This window comes from Halyomorpha halys, unplaced genomic scaffold (genome assembly GCF_000696795.3).
Source record: "Halyomorpha halys isolate HHAL.00 unplaced genomic scaffold, Hhal_1.1 Scaffold124.1, whole genome shotgun sequence".
Taxonomy (NCBI): Eukaryota; Metazoa; Arthropoda; class Insecta; order Hemiptera; family Pentatomidae; genus Halyomorpha; species Halyomorpha halys.
In genome coordinates this window covers 420303-441675 of record NW_027111282.1, presented here as the reverse complement: position 1 = coordinate 441675, position 21373 = coordinate 420303, and the positions used below count along the sequence as shown (strand labels likewise).

The window sequence follows — 21373 nt, the reverse complement described above, 5'->3', positions numbered from 1 at the left end:
GATTTGAAAACCCAGGTAATGCCAACAGCGACATCATACTTGCCAAAAGGCAGCTTTAAATTTTGTTTTAATTTCTGCCAAATGAGATCCCCACTTCAGTTTTGCGTCCTAACTAATTCCGAGGTATTTGACATTTTGGCATAATTGGGGTTGACTGCCGAAGAAAATCAGGGTTTGGAATATACCCAATTTCCGCTTCCTGGTAAATAGGCTCTCTTTGATAGGTTTACTGAAAGCTTCATTTCAGTTCACCATGTCTGTACTACATTACATGCGACTTGCATTAGTTCCATGATGGTACTGAGGAACTTTCCACTAATGAGGATAACTCCATCGTCAGCAAAAGTTTGCGCGAATATCCCAGCATCCTCAAATCTTCTCAATAGGCTATCCATAACTAGGCACCATAGCAACGGTGAGATGCAACTCCCCTGAGGGCATCCAGTTACTGCCTGCGCCTGTAGCCTAGTACCGTCTTCCGAAATAATTATTCTATTATTAAGAACAAATCTGACCCGGCTGATAATCGCATTCGGGACAGAAATATCTAGTAAGGCTTTACAGACTGCATCAGGCCTTATTTTGTTGAATGCCCCTTCTACATCGAAAAAGAGTCCTAAAGCGGACTCCTTATGTGATAAGGCCTTTTCAATCCTCCCTAGCAATGAGTGCAGGATAGTCTCAGCAGATTTACCCTGGAGACATGCGTACAGTCTTACATGAAGGGGTTTGATTGGTAGCATCTTGCTTGTAAGGAAAACTGCCACCAACTTCTCCAGGATCTTAAATAGGAAGGGGGATAAACTTAGGTCAATATGCTTAGACAACTCTATAGTCCTCCTTCCCTATCTTAGGAATGCAAGCTATTAATGATTTCTTCCACGTCCCTGGAATATATCCCAAAGCTAGAGAGCCTGTAAGCAGTGCCCTAATCTGGGGGAGTACGATATTGAGTCCTTCCTTGAGCATGCATGAGAGATTACCGCCCGGTCCTGGGGCCTTATGAGGCTTGAGCTCTTCCACAGCCCACTTAATAGCCCCGTCCGCAGTGATAGACTCCGCTAATGCCCACTCCTCTTCATTAGCCTCACTGAGGGAATACATGGTTGGAGGATTGTCTAATGTTCTGTGCGGGCAATCTGGAAAGTTTGTCTCTATTAAATTGGACAAGGTTTCCTCTAGGCTGGAGGTCCACTTCCCATCTGGTTTCCTTAGTGCACCTAGTGGCTCTTGACCATTGCTTCCTTATAACTTAATTAGTCGAGAGGCTTTCGGCGTGCTTTCTATGTTGCTGCAGAACTTGCGCCAGCCATCTCGTTTACGTCTTCTTAATTCTCTTTTATACTTATTAGAGGCAACCGGGTAAACATTCCAGCACACACCAGACCGTCTCTAGCTTTGTTTTATAAGCTTTATTATAGGCTTTTCTTGTGTCTTTTTGTAGTTTAGTCAATTCAATTGATCACCATCTGACTTTTTTATTAGACTCACTTTTCAATGGACAAGCCTCCTCGTAGGCTGATATAACAGTTCTTTCAAGAAGGCTAGATTCCATATCTAGCTATGTCCTGGAAAGTCTTTTTCCACATAGGATGAGTCACCTTCCAGTCTCTCTCTAAAAAGATCCCAGTTCGTATTTATCGGGGTTCTCTTCGCTGTGAGTAAAGGTTTCTCAGCTATAATCTTAAATGAGATCAACCAAATGACCAATCGGCTACAACATTTCTTTTTCCGGGTTTATAAATTATTTCCATGTCATATTGTGCTAGGAAATCCTTCCAATCATGTCCAATCCAATAATCCTAGTCGAAGATTCCTTCAACTTTCCCACCCATTGCAGAAGCCTATTGTCAGTGTGTACCCTAAACCTTCTGCCAAACGCATAAGGTCTAATGTGGTCAACAGCCCATACTATTCCCAAGAGCTCTCGTTCCTCCGCACTGTATCTGGTCTCTGTCTCTGATAGGCGCCTACTGGCATATGCCACTGGGCGACCTCCCCCTTTACCATCCTGAGACAACACGGCTCCCAATGCATACTCACTCGCATCTGTTGTGATAGTGAATTGCAGAGTGAAGTCTGGGAAAGCAAGCACCGGGTCCTGCTGCAGCTTCTCCATGCTCCGTGAGATATTTTCCTCCACCTGCTGCTGAGTGATGTTCACCTTTTTGCCTTTCTTCGGAAGGTTGTTGAGTGTGACGAGGTACTCAGCCATTTCTAGCACAGATCTCCTGTAATAATTTAATGTTCCTGGGAACCTCTGAACTCCCTTCACACCCCTAGGTACTGTCATCTTCCGTATACTTTATCTGCATCGGGTTTAACTCCTTCCCTGGAAATCGTGTGGCCCAAAAAATGTATTTGTTCCTGTCCCAAAGATGATTTCTCTCCCGATAATTAGAGCCCAAATTGCCTGATTCTCTAGAATACGATGTGTAAATGTTGCACATGTTCATCTTCATAATTACTGAACACTAGAAAATCATCCATATAAATCTGGCATACTGATTCGTCTATTCCCCATAAAAATTCGTCCATCAGGTGCTGGAAGGTTATGGGAGCATTCTTGAGTCCAAACGGCATCCTTGTAAATTCATAGTAGCCTCTCTCGAATGGGAATACTGTCTTATATTGATCCTTAGGGTGCATTTTGATTTGATGATATCCGGCCTTCAAGTCCAATGTGCTGAATACCGACGCCCCGCTCAGCATGTACAAAATGTCTTCAAATCTGGGGATCGGATACTTTTCGTCTATGGTATTCTCGTTCAGCTTCCTGTAATCTATTACCACTCTGTACTTTTCAGTAGTTTCACAAAGCACACTCCTCTTTTTAACCGCCCACAATGGACTATTGTATGGGGATGTACTATCAATAATTATTCCCTGGTGTTTTAAACTTTTGAGCTCCTCCCGGATGTAGTGACGTAGCGCTTGCGGGTATCTCTTCTCTTTCACTTATGTAATCTTATCTTCTTTTAGTATGTTCTCATGTACTGTCTTCCCGGTTGCACCAAGCATTCCTCCTTCTTTAAAAAAATATCCTCTCCTAAGTATCTGCAGTCCTCAGCCTGATTGATAGCTCTGACCCGTGCGCCCTCGATTTTTCTTTGTCGATCACATTTTACCCCCCAACCTAATTCTCCATTTTCCCTCGATATTATTAACCCAAGCACCCACCTTCCCTAGCAGGTCACATCCCACAATCACTTTGTATTCCCTCGGTATACTCCCTACGAAGTGCAAAAGCAATTTCTCTCGCAATTTAAATACCTCGGTCCCCTGGCTGGCTCCTCGACTTCTTCTTCGGCCTCTGATGCTCCTGATGCTTGCGTACATTCATCTGAAGATCTACTCAACCTACGGTGGCTTCTCCGTATCTGTTAGGCGTTGATCTCAACTGGTTTGCCCCGGCTCACATATCTTCTTCGGTACATATATGGGCACTGTTTGGCTATGTGCCCCTCATTTCCGCATTCGAAGCATCACGTGCGTGGGCAATGCGCCTCTAAATCCCCAATCTTTCCACAACCTCCTTGGGTTGGGCATGTTTCTGGGCCGTTGGTATTCTATCTGGGTCCACCCTGGCTCTTCTACTTCCCTTTGGACCTCCACCTCTCTAGCGCTTGTTTCTATGAGATCTTGTGCAATTTCCACAAACTAGCGCTCTCTCGGAAATCCTTCCTTCTTTCCTAGCTCCTTTGCCAACTTTATCTTTAGTACCAGGGATAAGAATTGCATCCGCCGTTCCTGGGTTGTTTCCTTCATTTCGCTGAGTTTATCTTGTATTCTGTTAAATCGTGCTAGGAGTTCCGCGGGATATTGCGCACTAGACTGGTTAGGTTTCTTTGTCTCCCTGATCATCATAAATATGTCCTCCTCTGGTGCCCATCGTCCTCCTCCGAATGCCTTCTTTAATCTTTCCTTGATATTTTTCCAAGGGGACTCTTCGTCCGCCTGAATCTGATTGGGAATGCTCCTCTTTACTCTTCATACTACCGCTGCTTTTAATGCCTCTGCGTCTTCGCTATCGAGTAGATAAACTTCGCTTTAATGCGGCTTATTAGTCGGTCATTCCCTTTTAAAATTTGATTTAATTCTCCAGTTTCTCCGGTGAATTTTTTTAAGTCTGACACCGCTTTCCTCAGGTGCTGGACGGTTGCTGTACGGACCTTAATCCATTCTAGCGTCATGTCGTGAGCTTGTGCTAAAGAGACTTCTGATAATGGCTCCATCTCCGGGTTGACTGCAGCTACAGGGATGGTTGTCTGCTGCTAGAGATTGGTTGGCTGCAGCTGGAAGTGAGTTTTGTGAAGTTCTGACCTTTAAGTTTTAGAACTGCTGCTCTCACTATTCTGTTACCTGCCATAAATGAGAGAGAACAAAAACAAGTATCGCTGAAAGCAAAATGCAAAAAAAGATAAAAAGGAATACGATCTGGCGCACTGAATACACGCTTGGACTTATTGACTTATTATTATGGACAAACTGGCTTTATTGGGTTCAGTACATCTCTTTATATACATTCGATCAGCTGATCTTCTCAGTCAGCTGACATCGAAGTAACAGCTGACTCAAACCGTAACTTGGACTGGACCAAAAAAGTATTTATACAAGTGAATAATGAAAAGTTTTAAGTAATTCTCAGGTCAAAACAATCCCAGGACTGGTATGGATTAGTAGGTTCAAAGGGTAACTGATAGCCCTCACTAATACCAATACCTCAAGCCAGTTAAGACTTCCTAGCTTCCACAAGGGAGAAAAATATGAGAGTTAAGTCCCGTCATTAAAGACAGAATTGTTTCCTTATTCCAAAAAGGTTTCACTATGGGAGATTGGTAAACGCGTTAAACGGAAACATTTACCTGTACAAACCTGATGCACAGCCCTGATGAAGCCCTGCAAAGTGGGGTGAAACGTCGGAAAATAAATAGTTGTAAACTATTTTTGTTTCACTTTTGACCGCAACCCTGACCATCCTCTTATATATCAATTTTTACGGTCAACTATATATACATATATACAATAACTATTTTAATTGAGCCAACGTTTCGCCCCGCGTTGCAGGGCTTCGTCAGTGCTAAAAAAGATACAAACACTTGACATAGTTACAAAGAAAAAAAAACAAGGTGGAAAATAACAGGGTTATACAGTGAAACGTAAAATTTAATAAGAAAAATTAAAGGTTATAAACAATTAATTAAAACGGCAATAGTAACAGAAAGATAAGAGATAAAATAAGAGAAGAAATATTAAAGAAAGTACAAACTAAGAGATGAAAAGGAAAAGAATAAAATCAAATGAAAATGAATGAGACAGAATTCATACCTGTTTTGACAGAAGTCAAAGTCAGAGTGAACCGTTTGTATAGAGAGGAGTGGGGATGGTAGTTGAGTACGTCACATAATAACGAAGATAATTTTACAGTAAACAAAGTAAAAATTATTAAAATTAGGTACACAATAAATGATAATAGAGGGGAAGAAGAAATATTTGCAAAATTATAAAACAAATAAAAAAAAAAAAAAATTGTCATGGTTTTCTACAAAGAAGAAATAAAGTTAAAATAATGGAATACAATATATGTAAGTGATTAAGAAAGACAATATACCAAATGAGTGGGAATACAGAGATATGTAAACATATAATAGAAAATTAATAATAAAGTAATCAATATAAGTACACTTAAGTAGGTAACATATAAACATAAATTAAAAATAAGATAAATGAATATAACTGAAAAAGGAAGGATAGTTGATATAAAAATAATTAAATATGGGGTGAGATTTTAGAGAAACAAGAATAAAAGATATTAGAAGAAAGTGGGCTTCTGAAATGCAGAACAAGGAGAAAAGAAGTATATGAGTGTTTTATTATGTTCAAAATGTGTCGGTATGTAAACGTTGGTTCAATTAAAATAGTTATTACTATTTGAGTTTTATTTGACCGCACCCGAACCATATTCCATTCATTGATACACACGGTCAATCAGCAATCTTCCAGAATATAATAAAAAAGATTAAAAGTGGATCTACTGACAATATAAAATGCTCATGGCGGCCTAAAATGATAACTACTAGAGAAGCCAAACAAATTGTACGAGTAGCTGCTAAAAATCTAAAAATTAGTTCCAGAGAATTAACTGAACATTTAGAAACAACATCTGGCAAATCAGTTATATCCCAAACTATAAGAAATGTGCTTTATAAGGCAGGCTATAAACGAAGATCACCCAGGAAGAACCCATTTATTACTGAGAAAAACCAGCTAAAGAAAATGCTAACAAGCCTTTGGAATTTTGGAAAAATATTTTGTTCTTAGATCAGAGCAAATTTAACACTTTTGGATCTGATAAAAAGAGATATGTATGTAGATACCCAAAATGGCACTGGATTCAAAGAACATTCTTTCAACAGTTAATTACGGAGGCGGTTCTATCATCGTTTGGGGCTACGTGAGCTGGGCAGGGATTGGAGAACTAGACATAATCAATGGTATTATGACAGCAGACAGGTATGTAGACATATTGCGTTGTAATTTAAATAAAAGCGTTGCAAAATTAGGGATTGAACTAACTTATTTATTTCAACAAGATAACGGTCCCAAATACACCACAAGAAAAACAAGTGAATTGTTATTATGCAATCCCCGTAGGGTATTATCTACGCCTCCTCTGTTGAAGTGAGATGTAAAAATTCATTTTTTTATTGTATAAATGTTGCTCTGTAGCAAACTGAATATATTGAACCGTTTGTAACGGTTTGGTAACAGTCAGGAGGTTGCATCAATGCCTTGTTGTGTGTTGTTTATTCTCACAACAGTAAGAACGTTTTGTGTTACTTAACCGTAACTAATAAAACGGTAAAAACATTTTATTTGTGTCCACCAACCTCACGTTCAACATCCTCAGTCCCCTGATCTGAACCCAATTGAGAATTTGTGAAGTTTTTAAAGTTCAAATAGACAAGAACTAATAGTGAAGTTGAAGACAGCTTAGAACGAAATCGGAAAGGTGACTCGAAACCTGGTGAAGGCGATGCCTAGAAGGTGTCAAGCTATAGCTTTTGATCACTGTGCTTGTAATTACCATTATAATTGTAAATATGTTGATTTATTAAATAATGTTTACCAAAAAGAATATACTGAAACACAAAAAAGTTAGTTCTTACAAGCGGTTCCTCTCACCGGCCTTTGTATCGTTAGTAGAATCAATATCCCACCGATGGTGCTCAACAAGTTCCTTTCTTGGGACAGCAAATAAGACATTCAATATATTCTTCCATCTTTCTTATTGGATATGAGGAGTCTTATTTAACGCTCCCTGTTGGTTACTTCCTCCTTCCTCTATCTGTTTTCCTTTCGAAAGACTAGGCGACTAGCTACCTGCCGAGCCTACATACCACCTTCGTATCTACAGGAATATCACCCGGTAGAACGAAGGTACCTTCCTGCATGACCTGGCGGCTGGCTACCCTCCAGGCTTGCTTTACTTCTTCGTACCTACAGGAATAGTACCCGGTAGAACGAGGTTGGTACCATCGTTAGAGAATTTGCGGCTGTCACCCCGTAACTCTCATCCTATCTATTTATTCCCTAATCAACTACCTTACCTATATTGAACAGGCATTGTCGAGGCCTTCTGATCAAGAGTACATAACATATCTAATAGAGTTAGATATTACACAGACACCTCGACAAACTTTTCATTTATCAATGAAAAGCAAATTATCAAACATACTAATTTTTTCAGACTCAATGTCTGCTCTCCAGAGTTTATCAAACTTCAATAAAAATGGACCCACAATAGACAAGATTCACAATTACATAGATATGCTAAAACATCTTTTAAAAAAGTGTAACCTTTTTCTGGACTCCAGGACAGTCAGTAATACCTGAAGATGAGGCAGCAGATAAGGCTACAATGAATATTCCACCACTCCAAATTTAAGAGCCAAAAGACGTAAAGGCATTTTTATGGAACCGAGGGTCTGAGGTTCCATTGACAAATAAGCAGCGAAATGAAAAAAAAACACACAAAAGTGGGTAATTACCACAAGGGGAAGCAGAAGAGAAGAAGTAGTTGTTACGAGAGTGAGAATCGGACGTTCCAACTTAACACACGTTCACTTAATCACAAAAGAGGATCAACTTCGTTGCCAAACCTGTCATTCCCCGTTATCCATAAAACATATAATTTAAGAATGCACATCATTTCAAGCCTTCTTAAATAATAAAATACCTCGTTTTAGATGATTGGCTCTAAACTACTCAGCAGTTTCCATAGAAAAATCATATTAGTTCCAAAAGAAACTCAACTATATTCTAAAATATAAATTACCGATAACGACCAGCATAATCGTTAAAGGAAAACTATCTGTATTAAAAATATACAAAAAATTGTATTTAAAAAACAAGAAGATAAATAAAGTAATAATCAAGAAGTTAATCGTCCAGAATAAAACTAATCTAAAATCTAAAGAGCAAGCCGAGCATTGCCAAGGGTGAATTGTTCACTGACAAGTCATTTTCAACTAGGATAGGAAAGACAAGTTATAACCAAATATTATTTGAAGGCAGGGCGTGTTATAAGCAATTTACCAAGTTCATAAAATGAGTTTTACAGCTATGGAACCATCAGTGATATAGGATCACCATAAATAAACACTACAACCTGTCCTAGCAACAGATGGAATTTTGAATAGAATATACCTTCAATTATTAAATAAAATGAATATGTTATATAATATATAATTTTATATTATAATAATATATAATATATAATGTTATATAACAAGAGGAAGTGCCAGATAATCGTTAGAAAGACAATACTTAATAGTATAATTCAACCAAATTAGGTATAAAAATATGCAAGTCATGGGTAATGAAATGTCAGTGGATAGGGGTTCTATATTCTGATAAAGGACTTCTAATAGTCTAAATACTTTATTACGATAATGTTAAATTGGTAAAATTAAGTGTGTAAAAACGTTTTCACAAGTACTTAAGGTGAGTTGAAGGAAGTGTATATATTTGAGAAAAATCCCCATTAGCCTCGAATTACTACATATATATTATGGAGATCTACACCAAAATGTAAAGAAAATTTAAAAACAAATTTGATCCTTTTTTCTCAACTTTATTCTTTTTAAAACCTTCCAATGTTTGGACCACTCAGGTCATTTTCAAGGATACCTTTACTTTGTTGTCATTTTCTCTTTTAAAATTCCTAAAAATGCCGGCTAATTGCCTTTGTCCCATCTATAACTTCTTCTATATAACTCTTTCTTAAATTTAAAACTTGTATCAACCACTTCTCTTCTTTCTTTCATTTACATTGCAAACTAAGAAGGTAGGTTCTGTTTAAAGTTTGCAAATGTAAATGAAAGAAAGAAGAGAAGTGGTTGATACAAGTTTTAAATTTAAGAAAGAGTTATATAGAAGAAGTTATTGATGGGACAAAGCCAATTAGCCGGCATTTTTAGGAATTTTAAAAGAGAAAATGACAACAAAGTAAAGGTATCCTTGAAAATGACCTGAGTGGTTGAAACGTTGGAAGGTTTTAAAAAGAATAAAGTTGAGGAAAAAAGATCAAATTTGTTTTTAAATAAACTAAACCACTCTCAAACAAGAATATATCAATCAAAATTAATCTAGTAAAGAAAATATTAACTGTTGGCATGAACTAAGTATAGATACTGGTAAAACCATGAAATAATAAAAAACTTGAATTGTTTATCTAATTACATGGGTGATATAGGAAATGGATAGTGTTTCTTAGATGGATAGAATTCTTGCATTGTACCAAAAATATTTTTTTAGAAATAAGAAGCAAAAGAATTAAGACATTTATTATAATTTTGAGTTAATAATTATATACAATTTATAGATAATATCCTTATTAATTTGAATTATTATAGCTATTTATTTGCAACTGAATGTAATTTAGTGCTGACATTTATTTATCTATTTTGACATAGTTTGGATGTTTTGTGATTTTGAAATTATATTTTTCGATATCTGATTTAAAGAATAACTTGATAAAAACAAAGGTTTACAAATTTTATTAAAAAGAGTCAGTGATACTAGTTGCTAGGATGAATCAGATGGACTAGAACTGTGGAGAGACAGGAGTCAGCGATACTAGTTGCTGGGATCAATCAGGCAGACTAGTATTGCTTATAGGATAAGTAACAGTTCTAGTTGCTGGGATAAATCGGACAGACTTGTATTGCTGTTAGGATACGAAACAGTTTTAGTTGCTGGGAAGAATCAGATGGACTAGAACTATGGAGAGACAGGAGTCAGTGATACTAGTTGCTGGGATGATTAAGACGGACTAAGATTGTGATTGAAGGAAATGAAAGCCAAGGAAACTGAAGGATAGAGATTGAGTCTTAGGTAAACAAAATAAAAAATCAACTCTTGTGAAAGCAGTAACGGTTATCACACTGAACTACCTCAAGCAGAGCCTTATGTCATCCATGCTATAAGGACAAGACCTCATCAGAGAAAGCTTGTGGATCTAAAATAAAATTGGCCTTCGTTTGGCTCTTATTTCGTTAGGGATAGTGCAGTTGGTTGTGACTAGTCTTATCTAATATGTGATCTAATATCTAAGTGGTCTTATCTAATATGCTCAAGGTAGTTCTGTGCGTTATTTTGGTACCATTTATTTATTGTATGTAATACTAAGTAGTACATACAAAAATTAATAATATGTGAAAATAACAATGTATTTTTTATAAAAGAATGTTAAGAGAGAAATGCTTAATTAGGCCATACTGCCTAAATACATTGGACACCCATCAATCTATAATTGGACATGAATACACTACAATACATTAACATTTTTAGTTTTAAATTTGATAGCTTCTGTGAGGCCCGAGGTGGAGCACTCTGGTGAATTCAAGGCGATGATATAATTTGGTGATATGATATATATATATATATATCACATCACATCTTTTAAATTATATATAATATAATATATATAATTCAAAAGATATGACAAATTCTTTACAATCACAAAACTAAACACCTGGTCATCCTGTGCATGTATGTGCATCTATACGAACTTAAACATTCAATTGATTTATAATATTTGAGGAAAAATCAAGAAGCTCCAACATTAAACAATACATCCAGTTCCAAAAGATTAGGCCAGAACAAGGCAAAGAATACCATTCCAATCCAAGTCATATAATCATTCCAGCCAGTCATGTACTAAAGAGTCTAATTTTGGTAAGGAATATGTAGTAGGTTTACAAAAGCAAAAGAAATGAGTTTAATTAATTTTTTATTATATAAGATCAATTTATTAATCAATAAATGAACGAATATTTAACCTTGTAATATTCCATCATATATCTTAATTCTAATAAAAATGCATTTATTGTGATGTTTCATCATCAAATATTTGTAAGTTATTAATATAACAAGTTCAATTTTATTACATCAACTATATATATACTACACTATGTACAAATATTCACAATATATCTGAGCAAAATTGTTAACTAATAACCTCTCAATAAAATATAAAAATATATATTTAATACAAAAAAATACAGTAATATTTTTTTAATATATTAGTAAAATATATGTTATATGTATTTCTTACTTTTCAATGATTTTGAAAATTAAATGTTTTGGTTTTCTAAACTTAGTAAAATATAAAAACCTAACATACATAAATCTATATTTATGAAAAATAAAACTAATTATTTAGGTTATCATCTACTTACAGTAACTATATTAATAGTATGTCTTCTAGTGGTTATCATATTTATTTTTGTTGGTATTTCAAATAATATTAACCATTCCACAAAGTAGTAATACTTAAATGGGTGAAAAAAATTAAGCATTGTCTGGATTTGAGTAAAATATTATGGTAATTAAAAAGATACAAAGAAAGAGAAGAGAGTTTTTGTCCAATTTAAAACATAATAAACATTAAATATTGATTGTTTGGGGATAGATCGCAGTGGTAGACTTAACAGGAAGAACATTGTCCATTGATTGTTGATGTGCACATATTATAGAGTTAATAAAGTTTACTAATGTTCTTATAATTCATGTTTTTATTCATCAAGAGATTATATTATCAATATCATGGCTTGTGCATTTATCTCTTAATGATTGATGGTGTATCAAAGTCTGATATTTGTAAAACATTGGATCTATTCATGATGAGCTCAGCTTGCAAATATAAGAAGGATAATAAATTAACCTAATTCTTTCAAATAAATCCTTGAAATATAATATATTTATGAAGCCTGCTTGGTGTTGGTGCTATAATCTCTATATATAAATTGAAGTAATCCAATTTAAATAAAATTACTCTAGAATTTATAAAATTTGTACCAAATACTTGGGTCTCCTGAAGCACCATAGTTCCTGCCATTGCTTCCCCAAGTCCCAAGAAACCCCCTCATTGCAAGTTACCAATATCATTTTGGAGCCAGCTCAGGAGATCCCAGCTGATGAAACTTATCAACAGCTAGAATGCAGCTCTGCTTGTTGAGTTTATAATTATGCCCGTTGGATTGTGTTGTTTTTATTTTAATAGAACTAACTTCCATTTTTCATCAGGTTATAAAATTTTGGTAGCAATAAAGAAGAATGACAACATTCTAAAAATTATAAAGTTTTTAAAGAGGTGGCCAGAAAATGTTTGTTCTTAATTGTAGTATTATTTCTAGAAGTACTAGTTGTTGTAGTGAGAAGTTTTGAGCTTTTGATATGGGGCTATAAAAGAAAATACTTAATGAGGTCATGTTTTAGATGTCTAGTGAATTCTTGTGCTACCACTGAATAAAGGCACTGAAAAAGACCGAAAACTGATAACAAGATTGAAGAAATTTGAATTTTTTTCTCATGGCATGTTAAAATATGCCTTGTGTATGTTTTAGTAAATCTGTAAATTCTTTTCTTTGAGTGAGGAGAACATTTAATATTGATTGGCTAAGAGATCAGTTGCAATGGTGATTTTTATGGGCATAATATCCGTTGATTATTGATGTTATACACATATTTCAGTATAAAATAAAGTAAGAAAGTTTGCAAATTTTCCAGTAAATTATGGAATTTTATTAATAAAGACATTAACATAACATTAATTATTAACACTTTTGGATTGTTGGTAACTTGGTAATCATCTTTTATAATAAACAGAAGATAATTTTTTAGTGATATATACAGAATTCTTAAATACTAATAGGAATAGTCAGTCAGTAAATCATATATAAAACTATATTAAATATAAATTTTATATTAGATCACTTTAAATGTGAAACATATATAATTGCTTCAATACCAAAATAATAAAAAGAAATAACTACCACCAGTGATAAATTCAAATAAAAAATCCAGTCAAGGATAATACATGGAATTACTTTTACTACACCAATATTTCATTTAGGGTAAAACATTTAAAAATTTAATCAATTAATAAAATGAGGAAACTCTTACAAAACTGATGATTTTGTAAGGATAGAATAAAAATAAAATGATAAAAAAGGACATAATATTACCACGATATAGTTATTTAAGGATAGTAGTGTCATCAGGGTCAAACTCCAATGTAGTAAAGATATTTTCCACTCTTAGAAAATGTCAGGCCCCTAATTTTTAAAGGTTAAGCAAAAACTAATCTACATTACCAAGACTACAATATACAAGACAAAATCTTTATTATTACAGATTTTCACATTCATCACATTAATAAAATTGATATAGCCAGTGTCTTAACTTAAAAGACAATATAAACTACAGCCCCAAAATTTCTTTAAAGGCACTAAAATCATTAATGTATTTTTTATAAAATGATAGTTCATCTCAAACAAAATTAGAAACATGTAGATATTCCTTTAAAATCCAGTTCCTTTCATTTTATCTAAATCCTAAAAATTTACTTGTTGACCAAGACAACACAATTCTTTTTCATCAGAAAAAATAAAACTGTACTGTAATGATCAAGCTAGTCTTAAATTAGTGAATGAATGATTTATTGAAAGAGGTATTTATAATTAGAAACACATTAATGATTGGCGTTAACATATGTTCCGCTCAAAATCAAATAAACTTATTTAAACATCTGGCCATACATTTTGGAGATATATAAAATTTATTATAATAAGAAATGTTATCACAATGATTCCTTCACTTGATTTCTTGAACCTGCAGGAGAAAAAATATATAAATTTACCATCACTTTAAAACAAAATAACTTAAGTAAATTTATTCAATTTTAAAGGCTAAAAAAATCCATGCTATAAAAGACTGAAACACAAATATATGCAAAAGAATGACCTACACCATTTCTTAAAAATCATAGCAATAGAATGAAGTAGCAATCAATAACAAAGAATCATGACCTAGGAAAATTAATGATGGATGTATTATTAATGAGGTTATTTACCATCAACATTAAAAGAATAACAACTAAAAAATAGAAAACTTGTCATTTATTCATACCTTTACAGGAAACAAAAACCTTAGTATGCATGAATTGTCAATTAAAAAAATTAAATTAAGGAAGCTCAACCCTCGGTCTAATCTAAGGCAGAGAAAAATTCCTAGCACAGGCCCTACTTTATGTTCTCAACTCTTGCCACAGATTCCATTAAGATTGTTTTATTAGGATCAACAACACAAAAATGCATTTATACATCCTTATTGGAGATTATAATGCCCATCATTTAAGAAAATAGTAATATATATTTTATGACAGTGTTATTGGAAAAATTAAGATAGGTATAACTAATTAAAATCATTTTTATTTAATATCCTTACTGATTTTTTTATTTCTTTTTTTCCTACATATACTTAAGTTTGATTTTTATATATTTTTTAGTGGTAAAAAACTAAGTATTCTTTGCTTAGTAATAATTAGAAAAAAAAAATGATATCTAAAATGATAGTATTATTTAAAATATTAATATTGAAATGCTAACTAACATTATTATAGATTTATTATTTAGTCATTCTTTCGGTTAGGTTTAAAAATTTTATCAGTGCTCAGATTTCAATCAATCACTTGCATTTATGGTTTTACCTATGATATATATGATAGTTTTATCTTAAATGTTAGTTATCATTGGATCTTGCATGTTGTTGAGTAATAAAACAATCTTAATATTATCAGTGGTGAAAGTTAAATAACATGAAGTAGAGAATGTGGTAGAAATTTTCACTAGTACAATCTGCAGGCAGCACTCTTTTGATAAGAGACGTGACACTAATCTACTTTTACCTTTGATTAGAAACAATGGTAAATAAGTTATCAATATATCATATAATTATTATTTATATTACCAGCATACAGTACTGTCTCTACCCAATGGGGCAATGAATAGGGCCCCTAACTCACACGACACAATCAAATTTACAAAAAATAAAAGAAGTATATATTGGTAATTATCAACTTGTGAACTGTCTAAAATAAATTATTTAAATGAAATTATTAGTAAAAACAAAATTAATACCTCCTTAGTAACACTATGGATGCATTCCAAAAGGATTTTGAATACCATCTGATTCAACCCTATTATTGCTGCTAGTTGAAGATTCTGAGCAAGTATTGAGATCAGATAATTGCTTTACTAAGTTTGATGTGTCATCTTCCATAACAGTCATTATTACCCAGATAATATCTAAAATAATAATTAAGGTTTTTATTAACATAAAAGAAATAATTAAGATCAATTGTTCCAAAATGAAAAAAGTAAAAAATACTAAATATTTGAAAAATGCTGTTTCACACTTAAGCACAACATATAATTATTAATCTTTATAGACAAACTTGAATAATTTTGGTACTATGAAAGGCTAACACTTATAATATTGGATCAATAAATACCTGGATTTTTATAGCATTAGTATTACTTGTGTAAACTTAGCATTATACATAATAAGTTAGTTTTGAATAGAATTTCATGGAGGAAGAGAATCAGATTAGGAAAGGTCTGTCAGAAGCTAAGGTTTGGAGGGCGGTTATATATAATTATGAAGACTGGATAAGTGTTTGAAGGATTTGAATAAAGGAGATTGGAGAAGTATGATATATGTGAGATTGGATAACTTAGTAGAGGAAGGATTCCAGAAAATGGAAGATCATTGGCTCAATATAAAAAGTTGTATCATTATTTGAGTTTTTCCATCTTCCTTTTATTATTCCAGGAAATAATTGTAATAGGAGAGGTAAAGCCACTTCAACCTCTTGATCATAAATACAACTACTAGAGAGGGAGATGGGTGCGGGAATCTCCGTCACTCATTAAGGAAAGACTGACTGATAGTGCCCTACTAACTCACTGCTCACGAATTCCAAGTCCCTATTCACACCAATGCCTACTGTCACCTCCATGTGGTGTCTCCCCCCCCCAGGAAGACATCAAACGATGGGACTCGTGAATGACAGAGGTGGGGCTCAGTACTCCAGGAATACTAGAGCCTGGTAACAAACACCCCAGCTAAGTGGAGGCTTGAGCTGTGGCTGAATGGCAGAGTATACAAAAATAGACTGTTTTTTATCAACCATCTAGGAGCACCAGGCACATCCCATTCTATTTAATGCCCACTGCAAGTAGAGGGGGTAGTACCAGCAGTGTAGTTTAAGCACCCTAATTCTCGTCGGAACAAAATGTCCACAATTTTTCAAATAATCTATTACCTACTACTACTGAGGAATATTCTTCTTACTCGAACTTTCTTATTTCAGGTGTCTTGGATGAGTCCATCAACCTAGACATCTCAGACGAATCCTCCATTGGTGTGATGTACACAACACTGATGGAGGAGATTGGAGGACTTCACGTCCTGGTGTAGAAAACAGAAGAGACTGCAGCGACATCAGCTCAAGCTGACATAGTTGACCAACCTACTTTTGCAAGGCAAGTCAAGACCCATACTTGACTTCTAACACTAGCCAATCTGTTATCACCAGTGATGTGGTGATGGGCACTGCAGCCTGCTCCACCTCCCTCTGAGACCTAGAGGAGGCATATTAGAAGGAAGACAAAGGCCCGACTTTTAACAGCTTCGTCTGAGGCAATGGTGCAACCCCTTCTTTGACTGAAACTGCGAGGTTCAGCAGAAGTTGCTGTTTCCAAGGGTCAGGCACAGGAGCAAAGGTGAAGCTTACATGAGGCAGAGCTGCCCAGTGGGTCAGTGGCCGTGGCTGCAAGGCTTCCACAGAGCTCTCAATCAGGCGTGCTGTTCACATGGGGGAAGGTCCAAAACAGACACCTGACTTAAGTGTGACAGTACAGCCCCAGGGTGCGGTGGCGAAGGCTGCAAGGTTCCCAATGGAGCCAGGAGTCGGAATTGTTACACCCTGAGGACAGGCACTGAAACACAGCAATTTGGCCATTGAGAAGGGGCTGTCCCAGGGCTCCGTAGCTGGAACAGCAAGGTTTCCCATAAAACTAGTGGCTGAGCCCAGAGAACAGACCCCTAAGCGGGGACAGGCTGTGGAAAAGAGGATTAGGAAGTCCCCTGGGACTTCTGCACCTGTTGCGAAGAAACCCAGGGGAATGGATAGCAAGCCTAAGAGCTATGCCAAAGCAACTAGTGGGTTTGATGTCGAAATTGTGCCTAGCAACTATCGCTAAACCCTGCTTACCAAGGCACCCTGTAATATTTTAAAGTATAAAATTACTAAACTCCTTGATACTCTAGATGAGTTTAGAGAGTTACACCCACTGTTCGGGAGTGCCAGCTATAGGATGGGTAGATGCGTCCTTTATTGCATCAACCAATTGGCTAGAGACTGGTTACCAATTATTCCTCCCAACATTTACACTGGGGAAGGAATCACCCTTCGCACTGGAGATGCTAAGGAGCTCCTTAAAGTTGCAAGTGTAGCTGTATTTCTTCCTGGCAGTAGGTTGCCGGGGGGGAGGGGGAGGGGGGGCAGAAGAATCCCGAAATCCAATCTTGAGGGCACAAAGCATGCAGATTGGTTATAGCCTGCATATGATGACCCTCAGGCATATTCAGAATATGACAGAGGGTCGGCCCATGAAAGTGGAATCCAAGGTGTCACTGCTGCCTGAGAGCTGTACAGGAAGTGGAATAGTGCATACGCCTCCAATAATCAAACAACCCTCGACATCGGGACTGACCGGGACAGTAACCATTGGTGGGGATGAGCCGAAGGGGCATGTTCATGCTGGTCCTGGAGGTGAACCCCCGACAGTGGCCCAGCCCTCGGCTATTGAGAATGATCTCGATCACGAAGCTGCTGCAAATCAATTTATACCATTGCATTGATGCATGTGGTGTGTTGTAGCAATACATTAGAGGATATTGATATTATTCTTATACAAGAACCTTACCTCTATGAAGGCAGGCTGAAAGGTTTGGGAATACCTCGATACAGAGTCATTTCTGAGCCCATGCATCCTGGGACCTGCATTGTTATTAAAAGTAATTTAAAACTGCTGCCTCTTTGGCAACTTTGCTCCTGGGATTTTACAGCACCTCAGCTCACACCACAAGGGGATTCAGAAAAGGCAGATAACACAATTTTAGCAGGATATCTGCCCTATGAAGACCAAACCCCACCACCAAACTTGAGAGGATCATGGAACTTGGGGAGACACAGATTCTAGCTGCCCTGGATGCCAACACACACCATGAGCTAAGGGGCAACTCCAACATCAATTCTAGAGGTGAAAAAATCTTAGACTTTCTTATTAATTTTGATCTTGACATAATCAACAGGGGCAGGAATCCTACCTTCTGCCTGTCAGATCAGAAATTATTGATATCACATTGGCAACAAATTACATTAGTCAATATGTAGTTAACTGGCATGTCTGTAATGAAGAGTCATGCTCAAATCATAAATACATCAGATATGATCTATCTGTTGATCTGAGATGTGATATGGTAAACAGAAACCTCAGTCGCACGGACTGGGAATCCTATAACTCACATCTCATTGAACTCACCAAATGCTGTCCAAAAGTAACATATAATATTTGGCATCTGAAATGTCCTAATGACTCACTGACGTATGCTATTGTGAATTCATACCACAGCAGTAATCCTGTCTGTAAACAAACATCCAACAGGAATGTCTCCTGGTGGAACAATGAACTCAATAAGCCAAGAACCTTCACTAGAAGGTTATTCAATGCTGCCAAAAGATCTGGCAGAAGGGATACTTACAGGTGGGCTCTTACAGAGTACCATAAATTGATTCGTAAAGCCAAAAGACAATCTTGGAGGAAGTTTTGTCTTGAGGTTGATAATATTTTGGCTACATGGAGCTTAAATAAAATTCTTTCCAAGCAATCCAATACTGGACTGTTGGGAACGCTTAAAAAGGGTGATATTAAGTCACTCAGTACCCATCCCCTGTGTGGAGCTGAAACCTCATGCAGGATCAAAAGAAGAAACTGACCACCATACAGAGATTGGCTCAGCTGAGGGTCACGGAAAGTAATAGAACATTGCTACATTGCAGGTGCAATGCCCCTGGATCTCATAATCCTCAAGGAGAATGTTATTGAAATTAAGAGGAAGGGGCTGGAAGCGCTTCTGGAGGGACTCAAAGAGAGGATTGGTGAGACCCCGAACCTATGAAAGAAGATGCTGCGGGAGGATTTTATTGCAGAAAGAATGGAATGGAAGGTGGTTGACCCGACATACTTTACATTGGGAAGGGATTGACCACCCGGGATCGGCGTGTCTCCAATAGGAGAAGATAAAGGCACACAAGCAGACACAGAACAAGACCAGGAGGGCTGGACAAGGCTGCGTACTAGAGGGGATACCTGGACAGATGCGAACCCGGAGGGCTGGACCTACCGGATGGATGCAGGTGGATAAGGTGTATACCCATCTTAAAGGCGCTCACCCAAGTACTGGGCTGCACCATGTTACAAAATTGTAACTAATTAAAATTAACTGGTACCCTCCATATAATTGTAAATAAATTTGTAATAAAGTTCATAAATAAAGTGTGAAAAAAAAATGAAGATGGCAGTGGCATACGTAATCCCAGCGCACTACCCTACTGCTGCCAAACCCCATATGGCAGAAATCCCAGGGAGGGAGAAAGAAAAAAAGGGTTGGAGCAATTAATCAGGTCAAGACAGAGGTTTAAGAGAGAATATGAGGATTTTTTTTTAAAGTCACTGCTATACGGATGATGGTGACGCCCAGGGATGTTAAGGGATTTTGGAGGTTGCTGGGAACTAAAAGTTTAAGGTACACACTGACCACAGGCCCCTGCAATGGGTGGGAATGTTTAAGGAGTCTTCAGCCAGAATTACGCATTGGCAGGAACTCCTAGGACAGTATAAAATGGAAATCATATATAAACCAGGCAAGCATGTTCACTCATCAAAAGCACAAAGCATCGACTCTCCCGAAGACTGAACCACCTCCTCACAACACCAGCGCTCTCTCTGCAGATCTACAAGAGCATCCTAAGGCCGGCACTTCTCTATGGAGCACCACTCTTCAAGTACCTCTCCGACGGCAAACAGCACCACCTTCAGGGTTTCCAGAACACCATGGATGGTCCGCACAACATCGTGGAAGAAGAAGAAGCCTCCAGAACTGCATCAACTCCTGGATCTGCCCGCAGTGCCAGAGTTCATTGGTCAATGTCAAGTTCTTTGACTCCCTCCAATCACTGACCAATCCACTCTTCCAGGCACTGACACCAGCACCTCCACCAGTCCGATGGCAGGATCTACACCCACGAACACCACAACCCGGCAATTAATCCAGAAAAATTGACAATGACAAGGTTTTTAGTGTTTTAGTGTAACGTAGAAAGACAAAAAATTGAAGTGCGCCCCAGCACCTCACATATTTTTAAAAATTCTTGTTATCTCCAATTCCTTGTTATTGTATTAGGCCATTCCTTAGAATGGAGCACTGCTCCAGTAAAAGGACACAATCCAAAAATTGTATATAATGTATAATGTATATATGTTTATATTTTGTATTAATTTTTTTTTCATATAAAAAGGGTTTTGATACAAAAGAAAAACTAGGCAAAGAAAATGTGGTAGACGATTGGTTGTCTCAAGCAATAACAGTAAATGTAATATAGGAAGAGAATGGGGAACCATCTAGGCAATTCCTGCGGGAGAGGAAAGGGCAAAAACTAGGAGGGTAACATGGGAGAATTTAAAGGTCATGGATGGGATGGAAGTGACCAAAATCGGGACAATTGTATATAGTAAGTTGCAGTAACAGCTGTAAGGAGATACAGGAATATAAGGGCCCATTCAGGGTGATAACCATAAGAGAACATGATGTTACTACAGAGAGTATTAAAGAGGAAGGGTCATATTGAACAACTAAAATTCCCACTATCAGGAATGCCTGTGCAAGAGTAATTTGGAGT

At 36.4% G+C, this 21373-nt stretch overlaps 1 protein-coding gene across 1 annotated transcript in view; it reads right to left on the bottom strand.

Moving 5' to 3' along the window:
- Positions 1–13674: 13674 nt before the first annotated feature.
- LOC106678121 (protein ILRUN) overlaps positions 13675–21373 on the bottom strand; it is a 15396-nt gene continuing 7697 nt past the window's right edge. The window contains exons 4-5 of the mRNA XM_014416452.3: positions 15486–15653; positions 13675–14178 (exon numbers count right to left, since the gene is read on the bottom strand). Of these exons, the coding sequence (XP_014271938.1) occupies positions 15499–15653 (155 nt within the window). The 3' untranslated portion in view covers positions 13675–14178; positions 15486–15498. The remainder of the gene's footprint in view (positions 14179–15485; positions 15654–21373) is intronic.